This window comes from Oncorhynchus nerka, linkage group LG18, assembly GCF_034236695.1.
Source record: "Oncorhynchus nerka isolate Pitt River linkage group LG18, Oner_Uvic_2.0, whole genome shotgun sequence".
NCBI lineage: Eukaryota > Metazoa > Chordata > Actinopteri > Salmoniformes > Salmonidae > Oncorhynchus > Oncorhynchus nerka.
This window is the reverse complement of record NC_088413.1, coordinates 68,438,055-68,457,565: the sequence shown is the minus strand read 5'-3', so window position 1 is coordinate 68,457,565 and position 19,511 is coordinate 68,438,055. Positions and strand designations below refer to the sequence as shown.

The 19,511-nt window shown below is 50.5% G+C and overlaps 1 protein-coding gene across 1 annotated transcript in view; it reads left to right on the top strand.

The window, feature by feature from the left end:
• The window catches only part of LOC115123941 (kinesin-like protein KIF26B), a 43,773-nt gene extending 24,774 nt beyond the window's left edge, over window positions 1-18,999 (top strand). Inside the window, exons 9-10 of the mRNA XM_065003362.1 lie at window positions 8,931-9,081; window positions 18,660-18,999. Coding sequence (XP_064859434.1) covers window positions 8,931-9,081; window positions 18,660-18,808 — 300 coding nt within the window. The 3' untranslated portion in view covers window positions 18,809-18,999. The remainder of the gene's footprint in view (window positions 1-8,930; window positions 9,082-18,659) is intronic.
• The last annotated feature ends 512 nt before the right edge of the window (window positions 19,000-19,511 follow it).

Genomic DNA, 19,511 nt, shown 5'->3' with positions numbered 1-19,511 from the left:
GGGAGACGGAGACGGAGGGAGACGTAGACGGAGGGAGACGGAGACAGAGAGACGGAGACAGAGAGACGGAGACAGACAGAGACAGAGGAGACAGAGACAGATGGAGACAGAGACGGATGGAGACAGAGACAGATGGAGACGGAGACAGACGGAGACGGAGAGAGATGGAGACGGAGAGAGATGGAGACGGAGAGAGACAGAGACAGATGGAGACAGAGAGATGGAATGGAGACAGAGAGATGGAATGGAGACAGAGAGAGACGTAGACAGAGAGAGACGTAGACAGAGGGAGACGTAGACAGAGGGAGACGTAGACAGAGGGAGACGTAGACAGAGGGAGACGTAGACAGAGGGAGACGTAGACAGAGGGAGACGGAGACAGATGGAGACAGAGACAGATGGAGAGAGAGACAGAGACAGACGGAGACAGAGACAGACGGAGACAGAGAGACAGAGAGACGGAGACAGAGAGACGGAGACAGAGAGACGGAGACAGAGAGACAGAGACAGAGGATGGAGACAGAGACGGAGACAGATGGAGACAGAGACAGATGGAGACAGAGACAGATGGAGACAGAGAGAGATGGAGACGGAGAGAGAGACAGAGAGAGATGGAGACGGAGAGAGACGGAGAGAGATGGAGACGGAGAGAGACAGAGACAGATGGAGACAGATGGAGACGGAGACAGAGAGAGAGAGACAGACAGAGAGAGACGGAGACAGAGAGAGACGGAGAGAGACGGTGACAGAGAGAGACGGAGAGAGACGGAGACGGAGAGAGACTGAGACAGATAGAGAGAGAGAGACAGATGGAGACAGAGAGATGGAATGGAGACAGAGAGATGGAATGGAGACAGAGAGACGGAGAGAGAGAGACGGAGAGAGAGAGACGGAGAGAGAGAGACGGAGACAGAGGGAGACGGAGACAGAGAGAGACGTAGACAGAGAGAGACGGAGACAGAGGGAGACGGAGACAGAGGGAGACGGAGACGGAGAGAGACGGAGACGGAGGGAGACGGAGACGGAGGAGACGGAGACGGAGGGAGACGGAGACGGAGGGAGACGTAGACGGAGGGAGACGGAGGGAGACGGAGACGGAGGGAGACAGAGACAGAGGGAGACGGAGACAGAGGGAGACGGAGGGAGACAGAGGGAGACGGAGACAGAGGGAGACGGAGAGAGACTGAGAGAGACGTAGACGGAGGGAGACGGAGACAGAGGGAGACGGAGACAGACGGAGACAGAGGGAGACGGAGACAGAGGGAGACGGAGACAGAGGGAGACGGAGACAGAGGGAGACGGAGAGAGACGAGACGGAGAGAGAGAGACGTAGAGACGAGGAGAGAGACGTAGACGGAGAGAGACGGAGACAGACGGAGACGGAGACAGAGAGAGAGAGAAGGAGACAGAGAGAGAGAGACAGAGAGAGACGGAGAGAGACGGAGAGAGACGGAGACAGAGACAGACGGAGACAGAGAGACAGAGAGACGGAGACAGAGAGAGACGGAGACAGAGAGAGACGGAGACAGAGAGAGACGGAGACAGAGAGAGACGGAGACAGAGAGAGACAGAGACGGAGAGAGACGGAGACGGAGAGAGACGGAGACGGAGAGAGACGGAGACGGAGAGAGACTGAGACGGAGAGAGACTGAGACGGAGAGAGACTGAGACGGAGAGAGATGGAGACGGAGAGAGATGGAGACGGAGGGAGACGTAGACAGAGGGAGACGTAGACAGAGGGAGACGTAGACAGAGGGAGACGTAGACAGAGGGAGACGTAGACGGAGGGAGACGTAGACGGAGGGAGACGTAGACGAGACGTAGACGGAGAGAGACGGAGGGAGACGGAGACGGAGGGAGACGGAGACAGAGAGAGAGAGAGGGAGAGAGACGGAGGGAGACGAGACGGAGACAGAGGGAGACGAGACGGAGACAGAGGGAGACGGAGACGGAGACAGAGGGAGACGGAGACGGAGACAGAGGGAGACGAGACGGAGACAGAGAGGAGAGAGAGACGGAGACAGAGGGAGACGAGAGACGGAGACAGAGGGAGACGAGACGGAGACAGAGGGAGAGAGACGGAGACAGAGAGGAGACGAGAGACGGAGACAGAGGGAGACAGAGGGAGACGGAGACAGAGGGAGACGGAGACAGAGAGAGACGAGACGGAGACAGAGGGAGACGGAGGGAGACAGAGACAGAGGGAGACGAGACGGAGGGAGACGTAGACGGAGGGAGACGAGACGGAGGGAGACGTAGACGGAGGGAGACGGAGACGGAGGGAGACGGAGACGGAGGGAGACTGAGACGGAGGGGGAGACGTAGACGGAGGGAGGAGACGGAGACGGAGGGAGACGTAGACGGAGAGAGGGAGACGTAGACGGAGGGAGACGAGACGGAGGAGACGGAGACGGAGGGAGACGTAGACGGAGGGAGACGGAGACGGAGGGAGACGGAGGGAGACGGAGGGAGACGGAGACAGAGGGAGACGAGACGGAGGGAGACAGAGGGAGACGAGACGGAGACAGAGGGAGACGGAGGGAGACGGAGACAGAGGGAGACGTAGACGGGAGACAGAGGGAGACAGAGGGAGACAGAGGGAGACGAGACGGAGGGAGACAGAGGGAGACGGAGACAGAGGGAGACGAGACGGAGACAGAGGGAGACGAGACGGAGACAGAGGGAGACGTAGACGGAGACAGAGGGAGACGTAGACGGAGACAGAGGGAGACGTAGACGGAGACAGAGGGAGACGTAGACGGAGACAGAGGGAGACGTAGACGGAGACAGAGGGAGACGTAGACGGAGACAGAGGGAGACGGAGACAGAGGGAGACGTAGACGGAGACAGAGGGAGACGTAGACGGAGACAGAGGGAGACGGAGACAGAGGGAGACGTAGACAGAGACAGAGGGAGACGTAGACGGAGGGAGACGTAGACGGAGGGAGACGTAGACGGAGGGAGACGTAGACGGAGGGAGACGGAGACGGAGGGAGACGGAGACGGAGGGAGACGGAGGGAGACGTAGACGGAGGGAGACGTAGACGGAGGGAGACGTAGACAGAGGGAGACGTAGACAGAGGGAGACGTAGACAGAGGGAGACGTAGACAGAGGGAGACGTAGACAGAGGGAGACGTAGACAGAGGGAGACGGAGACAGAGGGAGACGGAGACAGAGGGAGACGGAGAGAGACGGAGGGAGACGGAGGGAGACGGAGACGGAGACGGAGGGAGACGGAGACGGAGGGAGACGGAGGGAGACGGAGACTGAGGGAGACGTAGACGGAGGGAGACGTAGACGGAGACAGAGGGAGACGTAGACGGAGACAGAGGGAGACGTAGACGGAGACAGAGGGAGACGTAGACGGAGACAGAGGGAGACGTAGACGGAGACAGAGGGAGACGTAGACGGAGACAGAGGGAGACGTAGACGGAGACAGAGGGAGACGTAGACAGAGAGAGACGTAGACGGAGACAGAGGGAGACGTAGACAGAGACAGAGGGAGACGTAGACGGAGGGAGACGTAGACGGAGGGAGACGTAGACGGAGGGAGACGTAGACGGAGGGAGACGTAGACGGAGGGAGACGGAGACGGAGGGAGACGGAGACGGAGGGAGACTGAGACGGAGGGAGACGTAGACGGAGGGAGACGTAGACGGAGGGAGACGTAGACGGAGGGAGACGTAGACGGAGGGAGACGAGACGGAGGGAGACGGAGGGAGACGGAGACGGAGGGAGACGGAGGGAGACGGAGACAGAGGGAGACGTAGACGGAGACAGAGGGAGACGTAGACGGAGACAGAGGGAGACGTAGACGGAGACAGAGGGAGACGTAGACGGAGACAGAGGGAGACGTAGACGGAGACAGAGGGAGACGTAGACGGAGACAGAGGGAGACGTAGACGGAGACAGAGGGAGACGTAGACGGAGACAGAGGGAGACGAGACGGAGACAGAGGGAGACGAGACGGAGACAGAGGGAGACGAGACGGAGACAGAGGAGGGAGACGGAGACAGAGGGAGACGGAGACAGAGGGAGAGAGACGGAGACAGAGGGAGACGTAAGACGGAGACAGAGGGAGACGGAGACGGAGACAGAGGGAGACGAGACGGAGACAGAGGGAGACGAGACAGAGACAGAGGGAGACGTAGACGGAGGGAGACGAGACGGAGGGAGACGAGACGGAGGGAGACGTAGACGGAGAGGGAGACGTAGACGGAGGGGAGAGACGGAGGGAGACGGAGACGGAGGGAGACGGAGGGAGACGGAGGGAGACGAGACGGAGGGAGACGTAGACGGAGGGAGACGTAGACGGAGGGAGACGTAGACGGAGGGAGACGTAGACAGAGGGAGACGTAGACAGAGGGAGACGTAGACAGAGGGAGACGGAGACAGAGGGAGACGGAGACAGAGGGAGACGGAGAGAGACGGAGGGAGACGGAGGGAGACGGAGACGGAGACGGAGGGAGACGGAGGGAGACGGAGGGAGACGGAGGGAGACGGAGACGGAGGGAGACGGAGACGGAGGGAGACGTAGACGGAGACAGAGGGAGACGTAGACGGAGACAGAGGGAGACGTAGACGGAGACAGAGGGAGACGTAGACGGAGACAGAGGGAGACGTAGACGGAGACAGAGGGAGACGTAGACAGAGAGAGACGTAGACGGAGACAGAGGGAGACGTAGACAGAGACAGAGGGAGACGTAGACAGAGAGAGACGTAGACAGAGGGAGACGTAGACAGAGGGAGACGGAGAGAGAGGGAGATGGAGAGAGAGATAGATGGAGAGAGAGATGGAGACAGAGAGAGACGTAGAGAGGGAGATGGAGACAGAGACAGATGGCGAGATAGATAGATGGAGAGAGAGAGAGAGATGGAGACGGAGGGAGAGGGAGAGAGAGCTGGAGGAGAGGGAGAGAGAGGTGGAGGAGAGGGAGAGAGAAAGGAAGCAAGGTGATAGAGAGGAAAGGATGGAGGGGTAACCTCGCCCCCAGGCTACAGAGCATGTAAGCCTGGGATATCAACCACTCTGAATTGGTCGTAGTGGGAGTGACCGTAGAACTATATGGGAGTGACCGTAGAACTATATGGGAGTGACCGTAGAACTATATGGGAGTGACCGTAGAACTATATGGGAGTGACCGTAGAACTATATGGGAGTGACCGTAGAACTATATGGGAGTGACCGTAGAACTATATGGGAGTGACCGTAGAACTATATGGGAGTGACCGTAGAACTATATGGGAGTGACCGTAGATCTATATGGGAGTGACCGTAGAACTATATGGGAGTGACCTACCGAGTAAAGTATTTGTCATTTAATTTTAGTGAATCACACAACTGCGAGGCACGGCTCTGTGCTTGTGGTGTGCTAGCATACAGGGAGGGTTAGGGAGGAAGATGGGAGATGATTGGTTGGTAGATTGGCCAATTAAACCAATAGAATTGGCTTAATCGGTTTAATTCTACATCCCTCTCTGTATTCAATGGCTAACGAAGGCCAAGTTTAACGGGTTGGTCCACCAGACTCTTTGCGCATTTGGGCCTAAGCGTCTGGGAATGAGATTAGGTGGAGGGAGATGAAGGATGGTGAGAGAGAGGTAGAGGAGAGGGAGAGAGGAAGGGAACAAGGTGAGCGATGAGAGGTAGAGGGGAGGGAGAGAGGGAGGGAGGGAACAAGGTGAGCGATAGAGAGGTAGAGGGGAGGAAGGGAGAGAACAAGGTGAGCGATAGAGAGGTAGAGCGGAGGGAGGGAGAGAACAAGGTGAGCGATAGAGAGGTAGAGGGGAGGGAGGGAGAGAACAAGGTGAGCGATAGAGAGGAGAGGGAGAGAGGAAGGGAACAAGGTGAGAGGTAGAGAGGTAGAGGAGAGGGAGAGAGGAAGAGAACAAGGTGAGTGATAGAGAGGTAGAGGAGAGGGAGAGAGGAAGGGAACAAGGTGAGCGATAGAGAGGTAGAGGGGAGGGAGAGAGGAAGAGAACAAGGTGAGCGATAGAGGTAGAGGAGAGGGAGAGAGTAAGGGAACAAGGTGAGTGATAGAGAGGTAGAGGAGAGGGAGAGAGGAAGGTAACAAGGTGAGCGATAGAGAGGTAGACGAGAGGGAGGGAGAGAACAAGGTGAGCGATAGAGAGATAGAGGAGAGGGAGAGAGGAAGGGAACAAGGTGAGCGATAGAGAGGTAGAGGGGAGGGAGAAAGGAAGGGAACAAGGTGAGCGATGGAGAGGTAGAGGGGAGGGAGGGAGAGAACAAGGTGAGCGATGGAGAGGTAGACGAGAGGGAGGGAGAGAACAAGGTGAGCGATAGAGAGGTAGAGGAGAGGGAGAGAGGAAGGGAACAAGGTGAGCGATAGAGAGGTAGAGGGGAGGGAGGGAGGAAGGGAACAAGGTTGAGCGATGGAGAGGTAGACGAGAGGGAGGGAGAGAACAAGGTGAGCGATAGAGAGGTAGAGGAGAGGGAGAGAGGAAGGGAACAGGGTGAGCGATAGAGAGGTAGAGGAGAGGGAGGGAGGAAGGGAACAGGGTGAGCGATAGAGAGGTAGACGAGAGGGAGGGAGAGAACAAGGTGAGCGATAGAGAGGTAGAGGAGAGGGAGGTTGGAAGGGAACAGGGTGAGCGATAGAGAGGTAGAGGGGAGGGAGGGAGAGAACAAGGTGAGCGATGGAGAGGTAGGGAGGGAGAGAGGAAGGGAACAAGGTGAGCGATGGAGAGGTAGAGGGGAGGGAGAGAGGAAGGGAACAAGGTGAGCGATAGAGAGGTAGAGGGGAGGGAGGGAGAGAACAAGGTGAGCGATGGAGAGGTAGACGAGAGGGAGGGAGAGAACAAGGTGAGCGATGGAGAGGTAGAGGAGAGGGAGAGAGGAAGGGAACAAGGTGAGCGATAGAGAGGTAGAGGAGAGGGAGAGAGTAAGGGAACAAGGTGAGTGATAGAGAGGTAGAGGAGAGGGAGAGAGGAAGGGAACAAGGTGAGCGATGGAGAGGTAGACGGAGGGAGGGAGAGAACAAGGTGAGCGATGGAGAGGTAGAGGAGAGGGAGAGATGGGAAGGGAACAAGGTGAGCGATAGAGAGGTAGAGGGGAGGGAGAGAGGAAGGGAACAAGGTGAGCGATGGAGAGGTAGAGGGGAGGGAGGGAGAGAACAAGGTGAGCGATGGAGAGGGAGGGAGAGAACAAGGTGAACGATGGAGAGGGAGGGAGAGAACAAGGTGAGCGATGGAGAGGTAGAGGAGAGGGAGCGAGGAAGGGAACAAGGTGAGCGATAGAGCGGTATAGGGGAGGGAGAGAGGAAGGGAACAAGGTGAGCGATAGAGAGGTAGAGGAGAGGGAGAGAGGAAGGGAACAAGGTGAGCGATAGAGAGAAGGGGAGGGAGAGAGGAAGGGAACAAGGTGAGCGATAGAGAGGTAGAGGGGAGGGAGAGAGGAAGGGAACAAGGTGAGCGATAGAGAGGTAGAGGAGAGGGAGAGAGGAAGGGAACAAGGTGAGAGGTAGAGAGGTAGAGGAGAGGGAGAGAGGAAGGGAACAAGGTGAGCGATAGAGCGGTAGAGGGGAGGGAGAGAGGAAGGGAACAAGGTGAGCGATAGAGAGGTAGAGGAGAGGGAGAGAGGAAGGGAACAAGGTGAGCGATAGAGAGGTAGAGGAGAGGGAGAGAGGAAGGGAACAAGGTGAGCGAAAGAGAGGTAGAGGAGAGGGAGAGAGGAAGGGAACAAGGTGAGAGGTAGAGAGGTAGAGGAGAGGGAGAGAGGAAGGGAACAAGGTGAGCGATAGAGAGAAGGGGAGGGAGAGAGGAAGGGAACAAGGTGAGCGATGGAGAGGTAGAGGAGAGGGAGAGAGGAAGGGAACAAGGTGAGCGATGGAGAGGGAGAGAGGAAGGGAACAAGGTGAGCGATAGAGAGGTAGAGGAGAGGGAGAGCGGAAGGGAACAAGGTGAGAGGTAGAGAGGTAGAGGAGAGGGAGAGAGGAAGGGAACAAGGTGAGCGATAGTGGTAGAGGGGAGGGAGAGAGGAAGGGAACAAGGTGAGCGATAGAGAGGTAGAGGAGAGGGAGAGAGGAAGGGAACAAGGTGAGCGATAGAGAGGTAGAGGAGAGGGAGAGCGGAAGGGAACAAGGTGAGAGGTAGAGAGGTAGAGGAGAGGGAGAGAGGAAGGGAACAAGGTGAGCGATAGAGAGGTAGAGGAGAGGGAGAGAGAGAAGGATGGTAAGTGGAGGAATAAAAAAATCTGCAAAATATTGGAAGAGAAAATGTAACCAGGACATTTAGTTCCAAACACATGACGTTGAACAACATAATCCTCTTCATGCTGTTAGTTTCCTAGTAGTATATTTAATAGTTGTTGTTTTATGGAGTGACTTATGTACTTGGCATGTTCCAGTCTATACCTGGCCAACATGGTACTCCTCTCCTCATAACACTCTCTCTGTTCTCTGTCTAATGAGAAGCTTCCCAGACCTACTGTCTGGCTGACGTGCTGATCCACCAACTCCCTCTTTCTCTCCTCTGGGCCTTTCTCTCTCCCTTTTTCTCTCCCCCACCTCTCTCTTTCTCCCCACACCTCTCTCCCCCCACACCTCTCTCTCTCCCCCACCTCTCTCTCCCCCACACACCTCTCTCTCTCTCTCTCTCCCCCACCTCTCTCTGCCTCTTCTCTCTCTCTCCCCAACCTATCTCTCTCTCCCCACCTCTACCTATCTCTCTCCCCACCTCTCTCTCTCTCCCTCTCTCCCCACCTCTCTCTCTCTCTCTCTCCCCACCCTCTCTCTCTCTCCCCCACCTCTCTCTCTCTCCCCACCTCTACCTATCTCTCTCCCCACCTCTCTCTCTCTCTCCCTCTCTCCCCACCTCTCTCTCTCTCTCTCTCCCCACCTCTCTCTCTCTCTCTTCCCACCTCTCCTGCCCCTCATTTATTTTTATCCCCTCTCTTCTCTGTCTCCATCAGGAGGTGGTTTATGTCAGTGCTAAGCTGAAGATCTTGGAGAACAGGCAGCAGCGTATATCTGAGGTCCGAGCCAAGTACGACTGGCTGAAGAAAGAGCTGGAACAGACCAAGCAGCATCTGATGCTGGAGCCCGACAAATGGACCACTGAATGTAAGTGTACGTGTGTGCGTGTGCGTGTGTGTGTGTGTGTGATACTTGCTTTTCAGCCACAGCCTTGCCACCTACAGTAATCATTCTGGTAAATGTTAGGGAGCTCAATGTTTCTCTACCTGCTACACCTATCATTGACACCTGTGTGTTCCCCTGTCCCTGTCCACCCACTGTAGAATATCCCTTCTTCTAGAAATGTCCATTCTACTCATTGTAATGATATGGCCTGTCTCTGCCCCTGGCGGTAACATAATGTCTATCTCTGTCCCCTGTAGCATGGCTGTAACATAATGTCTATCTCTGTCCCTGTAGCATGGCTGTAACATAATGTCTATCTCTGCCCCTGGCGGTAACATAATGTCTATCTCTGTCCCCTGTAGCATGGCTGTAACATAATGTCTATCTCTGTCCCTGTAGCATGGCTGTAACATAATGTCTATCTCTGTCCCCTGTAGCATGGCTATAACATAATGTCTATCTCTGTCCCCTGTAGCATGGCTATAACATAATGTCTATCTCTGTCCCCTGTAGCATGGCTGTAACATAATGTCTATCTCTGTCCCCTGTAGCATGGCTGTAACATAATGTCTATCTCTGTCCCCTGTAGCATGGCTGTAACATAATGTCTATCTCTGTCCCCTGTAGCATGGCTGTAACATAATGTCTATCTCTGTCCCCTGTAGCATGGCTGTAACATAATGTCTATCTCTCCTCCCCTGTAGCATGGCTGTAACATAATGTCTATCTCTGTCCCTGTAGCATGGCTATAACATAATGTCTATCTCTCTGTCCCCTGTAGCATGGCTGTAACATAATGTATATCTCTCCTCCCCTGTAGCATGGCTGTAACATAATGTCTATCTCTGTCCCCTGTAGCATGGCTGTAACATAATGTCTATCTCTGTCCCATGTAGCATGGCTGTAACATAATGTCTATCTCTGTCCCCTGTAGCATGGCTGTAACATAATGTCTATCTCTGTCCCATGTAGCATGGCTGTAACATAATGTCTATCTCTCCTCCCCTGTAGCATGGCTATAACATAATGTCTATCTCTGTCCCCTGTAGCATGGCTGTAACATAATGTCTATCTCTGTCCCCTGTAGCATGGCTGTAACATAATGTCTATCTCTGTCCCCTGTAGCATGGCTGTAACATAATGTCTATCTCTGTCCCATGTAGCATGGCTGTAACATAATGTCTATCTCTGTCCCCTGTAGCATGGCTGTAACATAATGTCTATCTCTGTCCCCTGTAGCATGGCTGTAACATAATGTCTATCTCTGTCCCCTGTAGCATGGCTGTAACATAATGTCTATCTCTCCTCCCCTGTAGCATGGCTGTAACATAATGTCTATCTCTGTCCCCTGTAGCATGGCTGTAACATAATGTCTATCTCTCCTCCCCTGTAGCATGGCTGTAACATAATGTCTATCTCTGTCCCCTGTAGCATGGCTGTAACATAATGTCTATCTCTGTCCCCTGTAGCATGGCTGTAACATAATGTCTATCTCTCATGGTGTAACATAATGTCTATCCCCTGTAGCATGGCTGTAACATAATGTATATCTCTCCTCCCCTGTAGCATGGCTGTAACATAATGTCTATCTCTGTCCCCTGTAGCATGGCTGTAACATAATGTCTATCTCTGTCCCCTGTAGCATGGCTGTAACATAATGTCTATCTCTCCTCCCCTGTAGCATGGCTGTAACATAATGTCTATCTCTGTCCCCTGTAGCATGGCTGTAACATAATGTCTATCTCTCCTCCCCTGTAGCATGGCTGTAACATAATGTCTATCTCTCCTCCCCTGTAGCATGGCTGTAACATAATGTCTATCTCTGTCCCTGTAGCATGGCTGTAACATAATGTCTATCTCTCCTCCCCTGCAGCATGGCTGTAACATAATGTCTATCTCTGTCCCCTGTAACATAATGTCTATCTCTGTCCCCTGTAGCATGGCTGTAACATAATGTCTATCTCTGTCCCTGTAGCATGGCTGTAACATAATGTCTATCTCTGTCCCCTGTAGCATGGCTGTAACATAATGTCTATCTCTGTCCCCTGTAGCATGGCTGTAACATAATGTCTATCTCTCCTCCCCTGTAGCATGGCTGTAACATAATGTCCTCATAATGTCTATCTCTGTCCCCTGTAGCATGGCTGTAACATAATGTCTATCTCTCCTCCCCTGTAGCATGGCTGTAACATAATGTCTATCTCTGTCCCCTGTAGCATGGCTGTAACATAATGTCTATCTCTGTCCCTGTAGCATGGCTGTAACATAATGTCTATCTCTCCTCCCCTGCAGCATGGCTGTAACATAATGTCTATCTCTGTCCCCTGTAGCATGGCTGTAACATAATGTCTATCTCTGTCCCCTGTAGCATGGCTGTAACATAATGTCTATCTCTGTCCCCTGTAGCATGGCTGTAACATAATGTCTATCTCTGTCCCCTGTAGCATGGCTGTAACATAATGTCTATCTCTCCTCCCCTGTAGCATGGCTATAACATAATGTCTATCTCTGTCCCCTGTAGCATGGCTGTAACATAATGTCTATCTCTGTCCCTGTAGCATGGCTGTAACATAATGTCCATCTCTCCTCCCCTGTAGCATGGCTATAACATAATGTCTATCTCTCTGTCCCATGCAGCATGGCTGTAACATAATGTCTATCTCTGTCCCCTGTAGCATGGCTATAACATAATGTCTATCTCTGTCCCTGTAGCATGGCTGTAACATAATGTCTATCTCTGTCCCCTGTAGCATGGCTGTAACATAATGTCTATCTCTCCTCCCCTGTAGCATGGCTGTAACATAATGTCTATCTCTCCTCCCCTGTAGCATGGCTGTAACATAATGTCTATCTCTGTCCCCTGTAGCATGGCTGTAACATAATGTCTATCTCTGTCCCCTGTAGCATGGCTGTAACATAATGTCTATCTCTGTCCCCTGTAGCATGGCTATAACATAATGTCTATCTCTCCTCCCCTGTAGCATGGCTGTAACATAATGTATATCTCTGTCCCCTGTAGCATGGCTATAACATAATGTCTATCTCTCCTCCCCTGTAGCATGGCTGTAACATAATGTCTATCTCTGTCCCTGTAGCATGGCTATAACATAATGTCTATCTCTCTGTCCCCTGTAGCATGGCTGTAACATAATGTCTATCTCTCCTCCCCTGTAGCATGGCTGTAACATAATGTCTATCTCTCCTCCCCTGTAGCATGGCTGTAACATAATGTCTATCTCTGTCCCCTGTAGCATGGCTGTAACATAATGTCTATCTCTGTCCCCTGTAGCATGGCTGTAACATAATGTCTATCTCTCCTCCCCTGTAGCATGGCTATAACATAATGTCTATCTCTCTGTCCCCTGTAGCATGGCTGTAACATAATGTCTATCTCTGTCCCCTGTAGCATGGCTGTAACATAATGTCTATCTCTCCTCCCCTGTAGCATGGCTGTAACATAATGTCTATCTCTCTGTCCCCTGTAGCATGGCTGTAACATAATGTATATCTCTCCTCCCCTGTAGCATGGCTGTAACATAATGTCTATCTCTGTCCCCTGTAGCATGGCTGTAACATAATGTCTATCTCTCCTGTCCCCTGTAGCATGGCTGTAACATAATGTCTATCTCTCCCCTGTAGCATGGCTAACATAATGTCTATCTCTGTCCCCTGTAGCATGGCTGTAACATAATGTCTATCTCTGTCCCCTGTAGCAGCATGGCTGTAACATAATGTCTATCTCTCCTCCCCTGTAGCATGGCTGTAACATAATGTCTATCTCTGTCCCCTGTAGCATGGCTGTAACATAATGTCTATCTCTCCTCCCCTGTAGCATGGCTGTAACATAATGTCTATCTCTCCTCCCCTGTAGCATGGCTGTAACATAATGTCTATCTCTGTCCCCTGTAGCATGGCTGTAACATAATGTCTATCTCTCCTCCCCTGTAGCATGGCTGTAACATAATGTCTATCTCTGTCCCCTGTAGCATGGCTGTAACATAATGTATATCTCTCTGTCCCCTGTAGCATGGCTGTAACATAATGTATATCTCTCCTCCCCTGTAGCATGGCTGTAACATAATGTCTATCTCTGTCCCCTGTAGCATGGCTGTAACATAATGTCTATCTCTGTCCCCTGTATGTCTATCTCTGTCCCCTGTAGCATGGCTGTAACATAATGGCTGTCCCCTGTAGCATGGCTGTAACATAATGTCTATCATAATGTCCTCCCCTGTAGCATGGCTGTAACATAATGTCTATCTCTGTCCCCTGTAGCATGGCTGTAACATAATGTCTATCTCTGTCCCCTGTAGCATGGCTGTAACATAATGTCTATCTCTCCTCCCCTGTAGCATGGCTGTAACATAATGTCTATCTCTGTCCCCTGTAGCATGGCTGTAACATAATGTCTATCTCTGTCCCCTGTAGCATGGCTGTAACATAATGTCCATCTCTCCTCCCCTGTAGCATGGCTATAACATAATGTCTATCTCTCTGTCCCCTGTAGCATGGCTGTAACATAATGTCTATCTCTGTCCCTGTAGCATGGCTGTAACATAATGTCTATCTCTGTCCCTGTAGCATGGCTGTAACATAATGTCCATCTCTCCTCCCCTGTAGCATGGCTATAACATAATGTCTATCTCTCTGTCCCCTGCAGCATGGCTGTAACATAATGTCTATCTCTGTCCCCTGTAGCATGGCTATAACATAATGTCTATCTCTGTCCCCTGTAGCATGGATGTAACATAATGTATATCTCTGTCCCCTGTAGCATGGCTGTAACATAATGTCTATCTCTCCTCCCCTGTAGCATGGCTGTAACATAATGTCTATCTCTGTCCCCTGTAGCATGGCTATAACATAATGTCTATCTCTGTCCCCTGTAGCATGGCTGTAACATAATGTATATCTCTGTCCCCTGTAGCATGGCTATAACATAATGTCTATCTCTGTCCCCTGTAGCATGGCTGTAACATAATGTCTATCTCTCCTCCCCTGTAGCATGGCTATAACATAATGTCTATCTCTCCTCCCCTGTAGCATGGCTCTAACATAATGTCTATCTCTGTCCCCTGTAGCATGGCTGTAACATAATGTCCATCTCTGTCCCCTGTTGCATGGCTGTAACATAATGTCTATCTCTGTCCCCTGTAGCATGGCTATAACATAATGTCTATCTCTCCTCCCCTGTAGCATGGCTGTAACATAATGTCTATCTCTGTCCCCCATGGCTGTAACATAATGTCTATCTCTCCTCCCCCTGTAGCATGGCTGTAACATAATGTCTATCTCTGTCCCCTGTAGCATGGCTATAACATAATGTCTATCTCTCCTCCCCTGTAGCATGGCTGTAACATAACTAACATAATGTCTATCTGTCCCCTGTAGCATGGCTGTAACATAATGTCTATCTCTGTCCCCTGTAGCATGGCTGTAACATAATGTCTATCTCTCCTCCCCTGTAGCATGGCTGTAACATAATGTCTATCTCTCCTCCCCTGTAGCATGGCTGTAACATAATGTCTATCTCTGTCCCCTGTAGCATGGCTGTAACATAATGTCTATCTCTCCTCCCTGTAGCATGGCTGTAACATAATGTCTATCTCTGTCCCTGTAGCATGGCTATAACATAATGTCTATCTCTCGTCCCCTGTAGCATGGCTGTAACATAATGTCTATCTCTGTCCCCTGTAGCATGGCTGTAACATAATGTCTATCTCTCCTCCCCTGTAGCATGGCTGTAACATAATGTCTATCTCTCCTCCCCTGTAGCATGGCTGTAACATAATGTCTATCTCTGTCCCCTGTAGCATGGCTGTAACATAATGTCTATCTCTCCTCCCCTGTAGCATGGCTGTAACATAATGTCTATCTCTGTCCCTGTAGCATGGCTGTAACATAATGTCTATCTCTCCTCCCCTGTAGCATGGCTGTAACATAATGTATATCTCTGTCCCCTGTAGCATGGCTATAACATAATGTCTATCTCTCCTCCCCTGTAGCATGGCTGTAACATAATGTCTATCTCTGTCCCTGTAGCATGGCTATAACATAATGTCTATCTCTCTGTCCCCTGTAGCATGGCTGTAACATAATGTCTATCTCTCCTCCCCTGTAGCATGGCTGTAACATAATGTCTATCTCTGTCCCCTGTAGCATGGCTGTAACATAATGTCTATCTCTCCTCCCCTGTAGCATGGCTGTAACATAATGTCTATCTCTCCTCCCCTGTAGCATGGCTGTAACATAATGTCTATCTCTGTCCCCTGTAGCATGGCTATAACATAATGTCTATCTCTCCTCCCCTGTAGCATGGCTGTAACATAATGTCTATCTCTGTCCCCTGTAGCATGGCTATAACATAATGTCTATCTCTGTCCCCTGTAGCATGGCTGTAACATAATGTCTATCTCTCCTCCCCTGTAGCATGGCTGTAACATAATGTCTATCTCTGTCCCCTGTAGCATGGCATAATGTCTATCTCTGTCCTCCTGTAGCATGTAACATAATGTCTATCTCTCTGTCCCCTGTAGCATGGCTGTAACATAATGTCTATCTCTCCTCCCCTGTAGCATGGCTGTAACATAATGTCTATCTCTGTCCCCTGTAGCATGGCTGTAACATAATGTCTATCTCTGTCCCCTGTAGCATGGCTGTAACATAATGTCTATCTCTCCTCCCCTGTAGCATGGCTGTAACATAATGTCTATCTCTGTCCCCTGTAGCATGGCTATAACATAATGTCTATCTCTCTGTCCCCTGTAGCATGGCTGTAACATAATGTCTATCTCTCCTCCCCTGTAGCATGGCTGTAACATAATGTCTATCTCTGTCCCTGTAGCATGGCTGTAACATAATGTCTATCTCTGTCCCCTGTAGCATGGCTGTAACATAATGTCTATCTCTCCTCCCCTGTAGCATGGCTGTAACATAATGTCTATCTCTGTCCCCTGTAGCATGGCTGTAACATAATGTCTATCTCTGTCCCCTGTAGCATGGCTGTAACATAATGTCTATCTCTCCTCCCCTGTAGCATGGCTATAACATAATGTCTATCTCTCTGTCCCCTGTAGCATGGCTGTAACATAATGTCTATCTCTGTCCCCTGTAGCATGGCTGTAACATAATGTCTATCTCTGTCTGTCCCCTGTAGCATGGCTGTAACATAATGTCCATCTCTCTATCTCCCTGTAGCATGGCTGTAACATAATGTCTATCTCTCTGTCCCCTGTAGCATGGCTGTAACATAATGTCTATCTCTGTCCCCTGTAGCATGGCTGTAACATAATGTCTATCTCTGTCCCCTGTAGCATGGCATGGCTGTAACATAATGTCTATCTCTGTCCCCTGTAGCATGGCTATAACATAATGTCTATCTCTCCTCCCCTGTAGCATGGCTGTAACATAATGTCTATCTCTGTCCCCTGTAGCATGGCTGTAACATAATGTCTATCTCTGTCCTCTCTGTCCCCCTAACATAGTCTATCTCTCCTCCCCAGCATGGCTATAACATAATGTCTATCTCTGTCCCTGTAGCATGGCTGTAACATAATGTCTATCTCTGTCCCCTGTAGCATGGCTATAACATAATGTCTATCTCTCCTCCCCTGTAGCATGGCTGTAACATAATGTCTATCTCTGTCCCCTGTAGCATGGCTGTAACATAATGTCTATCTCTCCTCCCCTGTAGCATGGCTGTAACATAATGTCCATCTCTGTCCCCTGTTGCATGGCTGTAACATAATGTCTATCTCTGTCCCCTGTAGCATGGCTATAACATAATGTCTATCTCTCCTCCCCTGTAGCATGGCTGTAACATAATGTCTATCTCTGTCCCCTGTAGCATGGCTGTAACATAATGTCTATCTCTGTCCCCTGTAGCATGGCTGTAACATAATGTCTATCTCTCCTCCCCTGTAGCATGGCTGTAACATAATGTCTATCTCTGTCCCCTGTAGCATGGCTGTAACATAATGTCTATCTCTCCTCCCCTGTAGCATGGCTGTAACATAATGTCTATCTCTGTCCCTGTAGCATGGCTGTAACATAATGTCTATCTCTGTCCCTGTAGCATGGCTGTAACATAATGTCTATCTCTGTCCCCTGTAGCATGGCTGTAACATAATGTCTATCTCTGTCCCCTGTAGCATGGCTGTAACATAATGTCTATCCTGTCCCCTAGCATGGCTGTAACATAATGTCTATCTCTGTCCCCTGTAGCATGGCTGTAACATAATGTCTATCCCTAGCATGGCTGTCCCCTGTAGCATGGCTGTAACATAATGTCTATCTCTGTCCCCTGTAGCATGGCTGTAACATAATGTCTATCTCTGTCCCCTGTAGCATGGCTGTAACATAATGTCTATCTCTGTCCCCTGTAGCATGGCTGTAACATAATGTCTATCTCTGTCCCCTGTAGCATGGCTGTAACATAATGTCTATCTCTGTCCCCTGTAGCATGGCTGTAACATAATGTCTATCTCTGTCCCCTGTAGCATGGCTGTAACATAATGTCTATCTCTGTCCCCTGTAGCATGGCTGTAACATAATGTCTATCTCTGTCCCCTGTAGCATGGCTGTAACATAATGTCTATCTCTGTCCCCTGTAGCATGGCTGTAACATAATGTCTATCTAGCATGGCTGTAACATAATGTCCCCTGTAGCATGGCTGTAACATAATGTCTATCTCTGTCCCCTGTAGCATGGCTGTAACATAATGTCTATCTCTGTCCCCCCTGTGTAGCATGGCTGTAACATAATGTCTATCTCTGTCCCCTGTAGCATGGCTGTAACATAATGTCTATCTCTGTCCCCTGTAGCATGGCTGTAACATAATGTCTATCTCTGTCCCCTGTAGCATGGCTGTAACATAATGTCTATCTCTGTCCCCTGTAGCATGGCTGTAACATAATGTCTATCTCTCCCCTGTAGCATCCACTGTAGCATGGCTGTAACATAATGTCTATCTCTGTCCCCTGTAGCATGGCTGTAACATAATGTCTATCTCTGTCCCCTGTAGCATGGCTGTAACATAATGTCTATCTCTGTCCCCTGTAGCATGGCTGTAACATAATGTCTATCTCTGTCCCCTGTAGCATGGCTGTAACATAATGTCTATCTCTGTCCCCTGTAGCATGGCTGTAACATAATGTCTATCTCTGTCCCCTGTAGCATGGCTGTAACATAATGTCTATCTCTGTCCCCTGTAGCATGGCTGTAACATAATGTCTATCTCTGTCCCCTGTAGCATGGCTGTAACATAATGTCTATCTCTGTCCCCTGTAGCATGGCTGTAACATAATGTCTATCTCTGTCCCCTGTAGCATGGCTGTAACATAATGTCTATCTCTCCTCCCCTGTAGCATGGCTGTAACATAATGTCTATCTCTGTCCCCTGTAGCATGGCTGTAACATAATGTCTATCTCTGTCCCCTGTAGCATGGCTGTAACATAATGTCTATCTCTGTCCCCTGTAGCATGGCTGTAACATAATGTCTATCTCTGTCCCCTGTAGCATGGCTGTAACATAATGTCCATCTCTGTCCCCTCCCCATAGTTGACCTGCAGCAGACGTTTGAGGTGGACTCTCTGGAGTACCTGGAGGCTCTAGAGGTGATGACAGAAAGACTGGAGACCAGGGTCAACTTCTGCAAGGCTCACCTCATGATGGTCACCTGCTTCGACGTCACCTGCCGACGCAGGTAGAACTAAGAACGGCCAGGCGGACCACACCTCCTCTAGGACTCATGGGAAGTGGAGACAACACAACAGGAAGAGAGAGGGATGGAGCAGAGGGAGGGATTTCCCTGAGGAGGTGCAGAGGCAGATGGAGACAAAGGCATCCGGAGACTAAAGAGGAATATTTTTTTAAGCAGCGGGGAAGGGAGCAGGAGAAGAGGAGGAAGAGGAGGAGGAAGAGGAGGAGGAAGAGGAGGAGGAGGAGGAGGAGGAGGAAGAGGAGTAGGAAGAGGAGGAGTAGGAGGAGGAGTAGGAAGAGGAGGAGGAGGAAGAAGAAGAGGAGGAGGAAGAGGAGGAGGAAGGAGAGGGGGAGAGTGTTTTAAAGAAGGAGTATATCTGAAGAGGAGGAGAGAGACTGTTTTAAAGAAGGAGTATATCTGAAGAGGAGGAGAGAGAGTGTTTTAAAGAAGGAGTATATCTGAGGAGGAGGAAGGAGGAGGAGAGACTGTTTTAAAAGGAGTATATCTGAAGAGGAGGAGGAAGAAGAGGAGGAGAGACTGTTTTAAAGAAGGAGTATATCTGAAGAGGAGGAGAGAGAGTGTTTTAAAGAAGGAGTATATCTGAAGAGGACTGGAAGGAATCTGAAGAGGAGGAGAGAGACTGTTTTAAAGAAGGAGTATATCTGAAGAGGAGGAGAGAGAGTGTTTTAAAGAAGGAGTATATCTGAAGA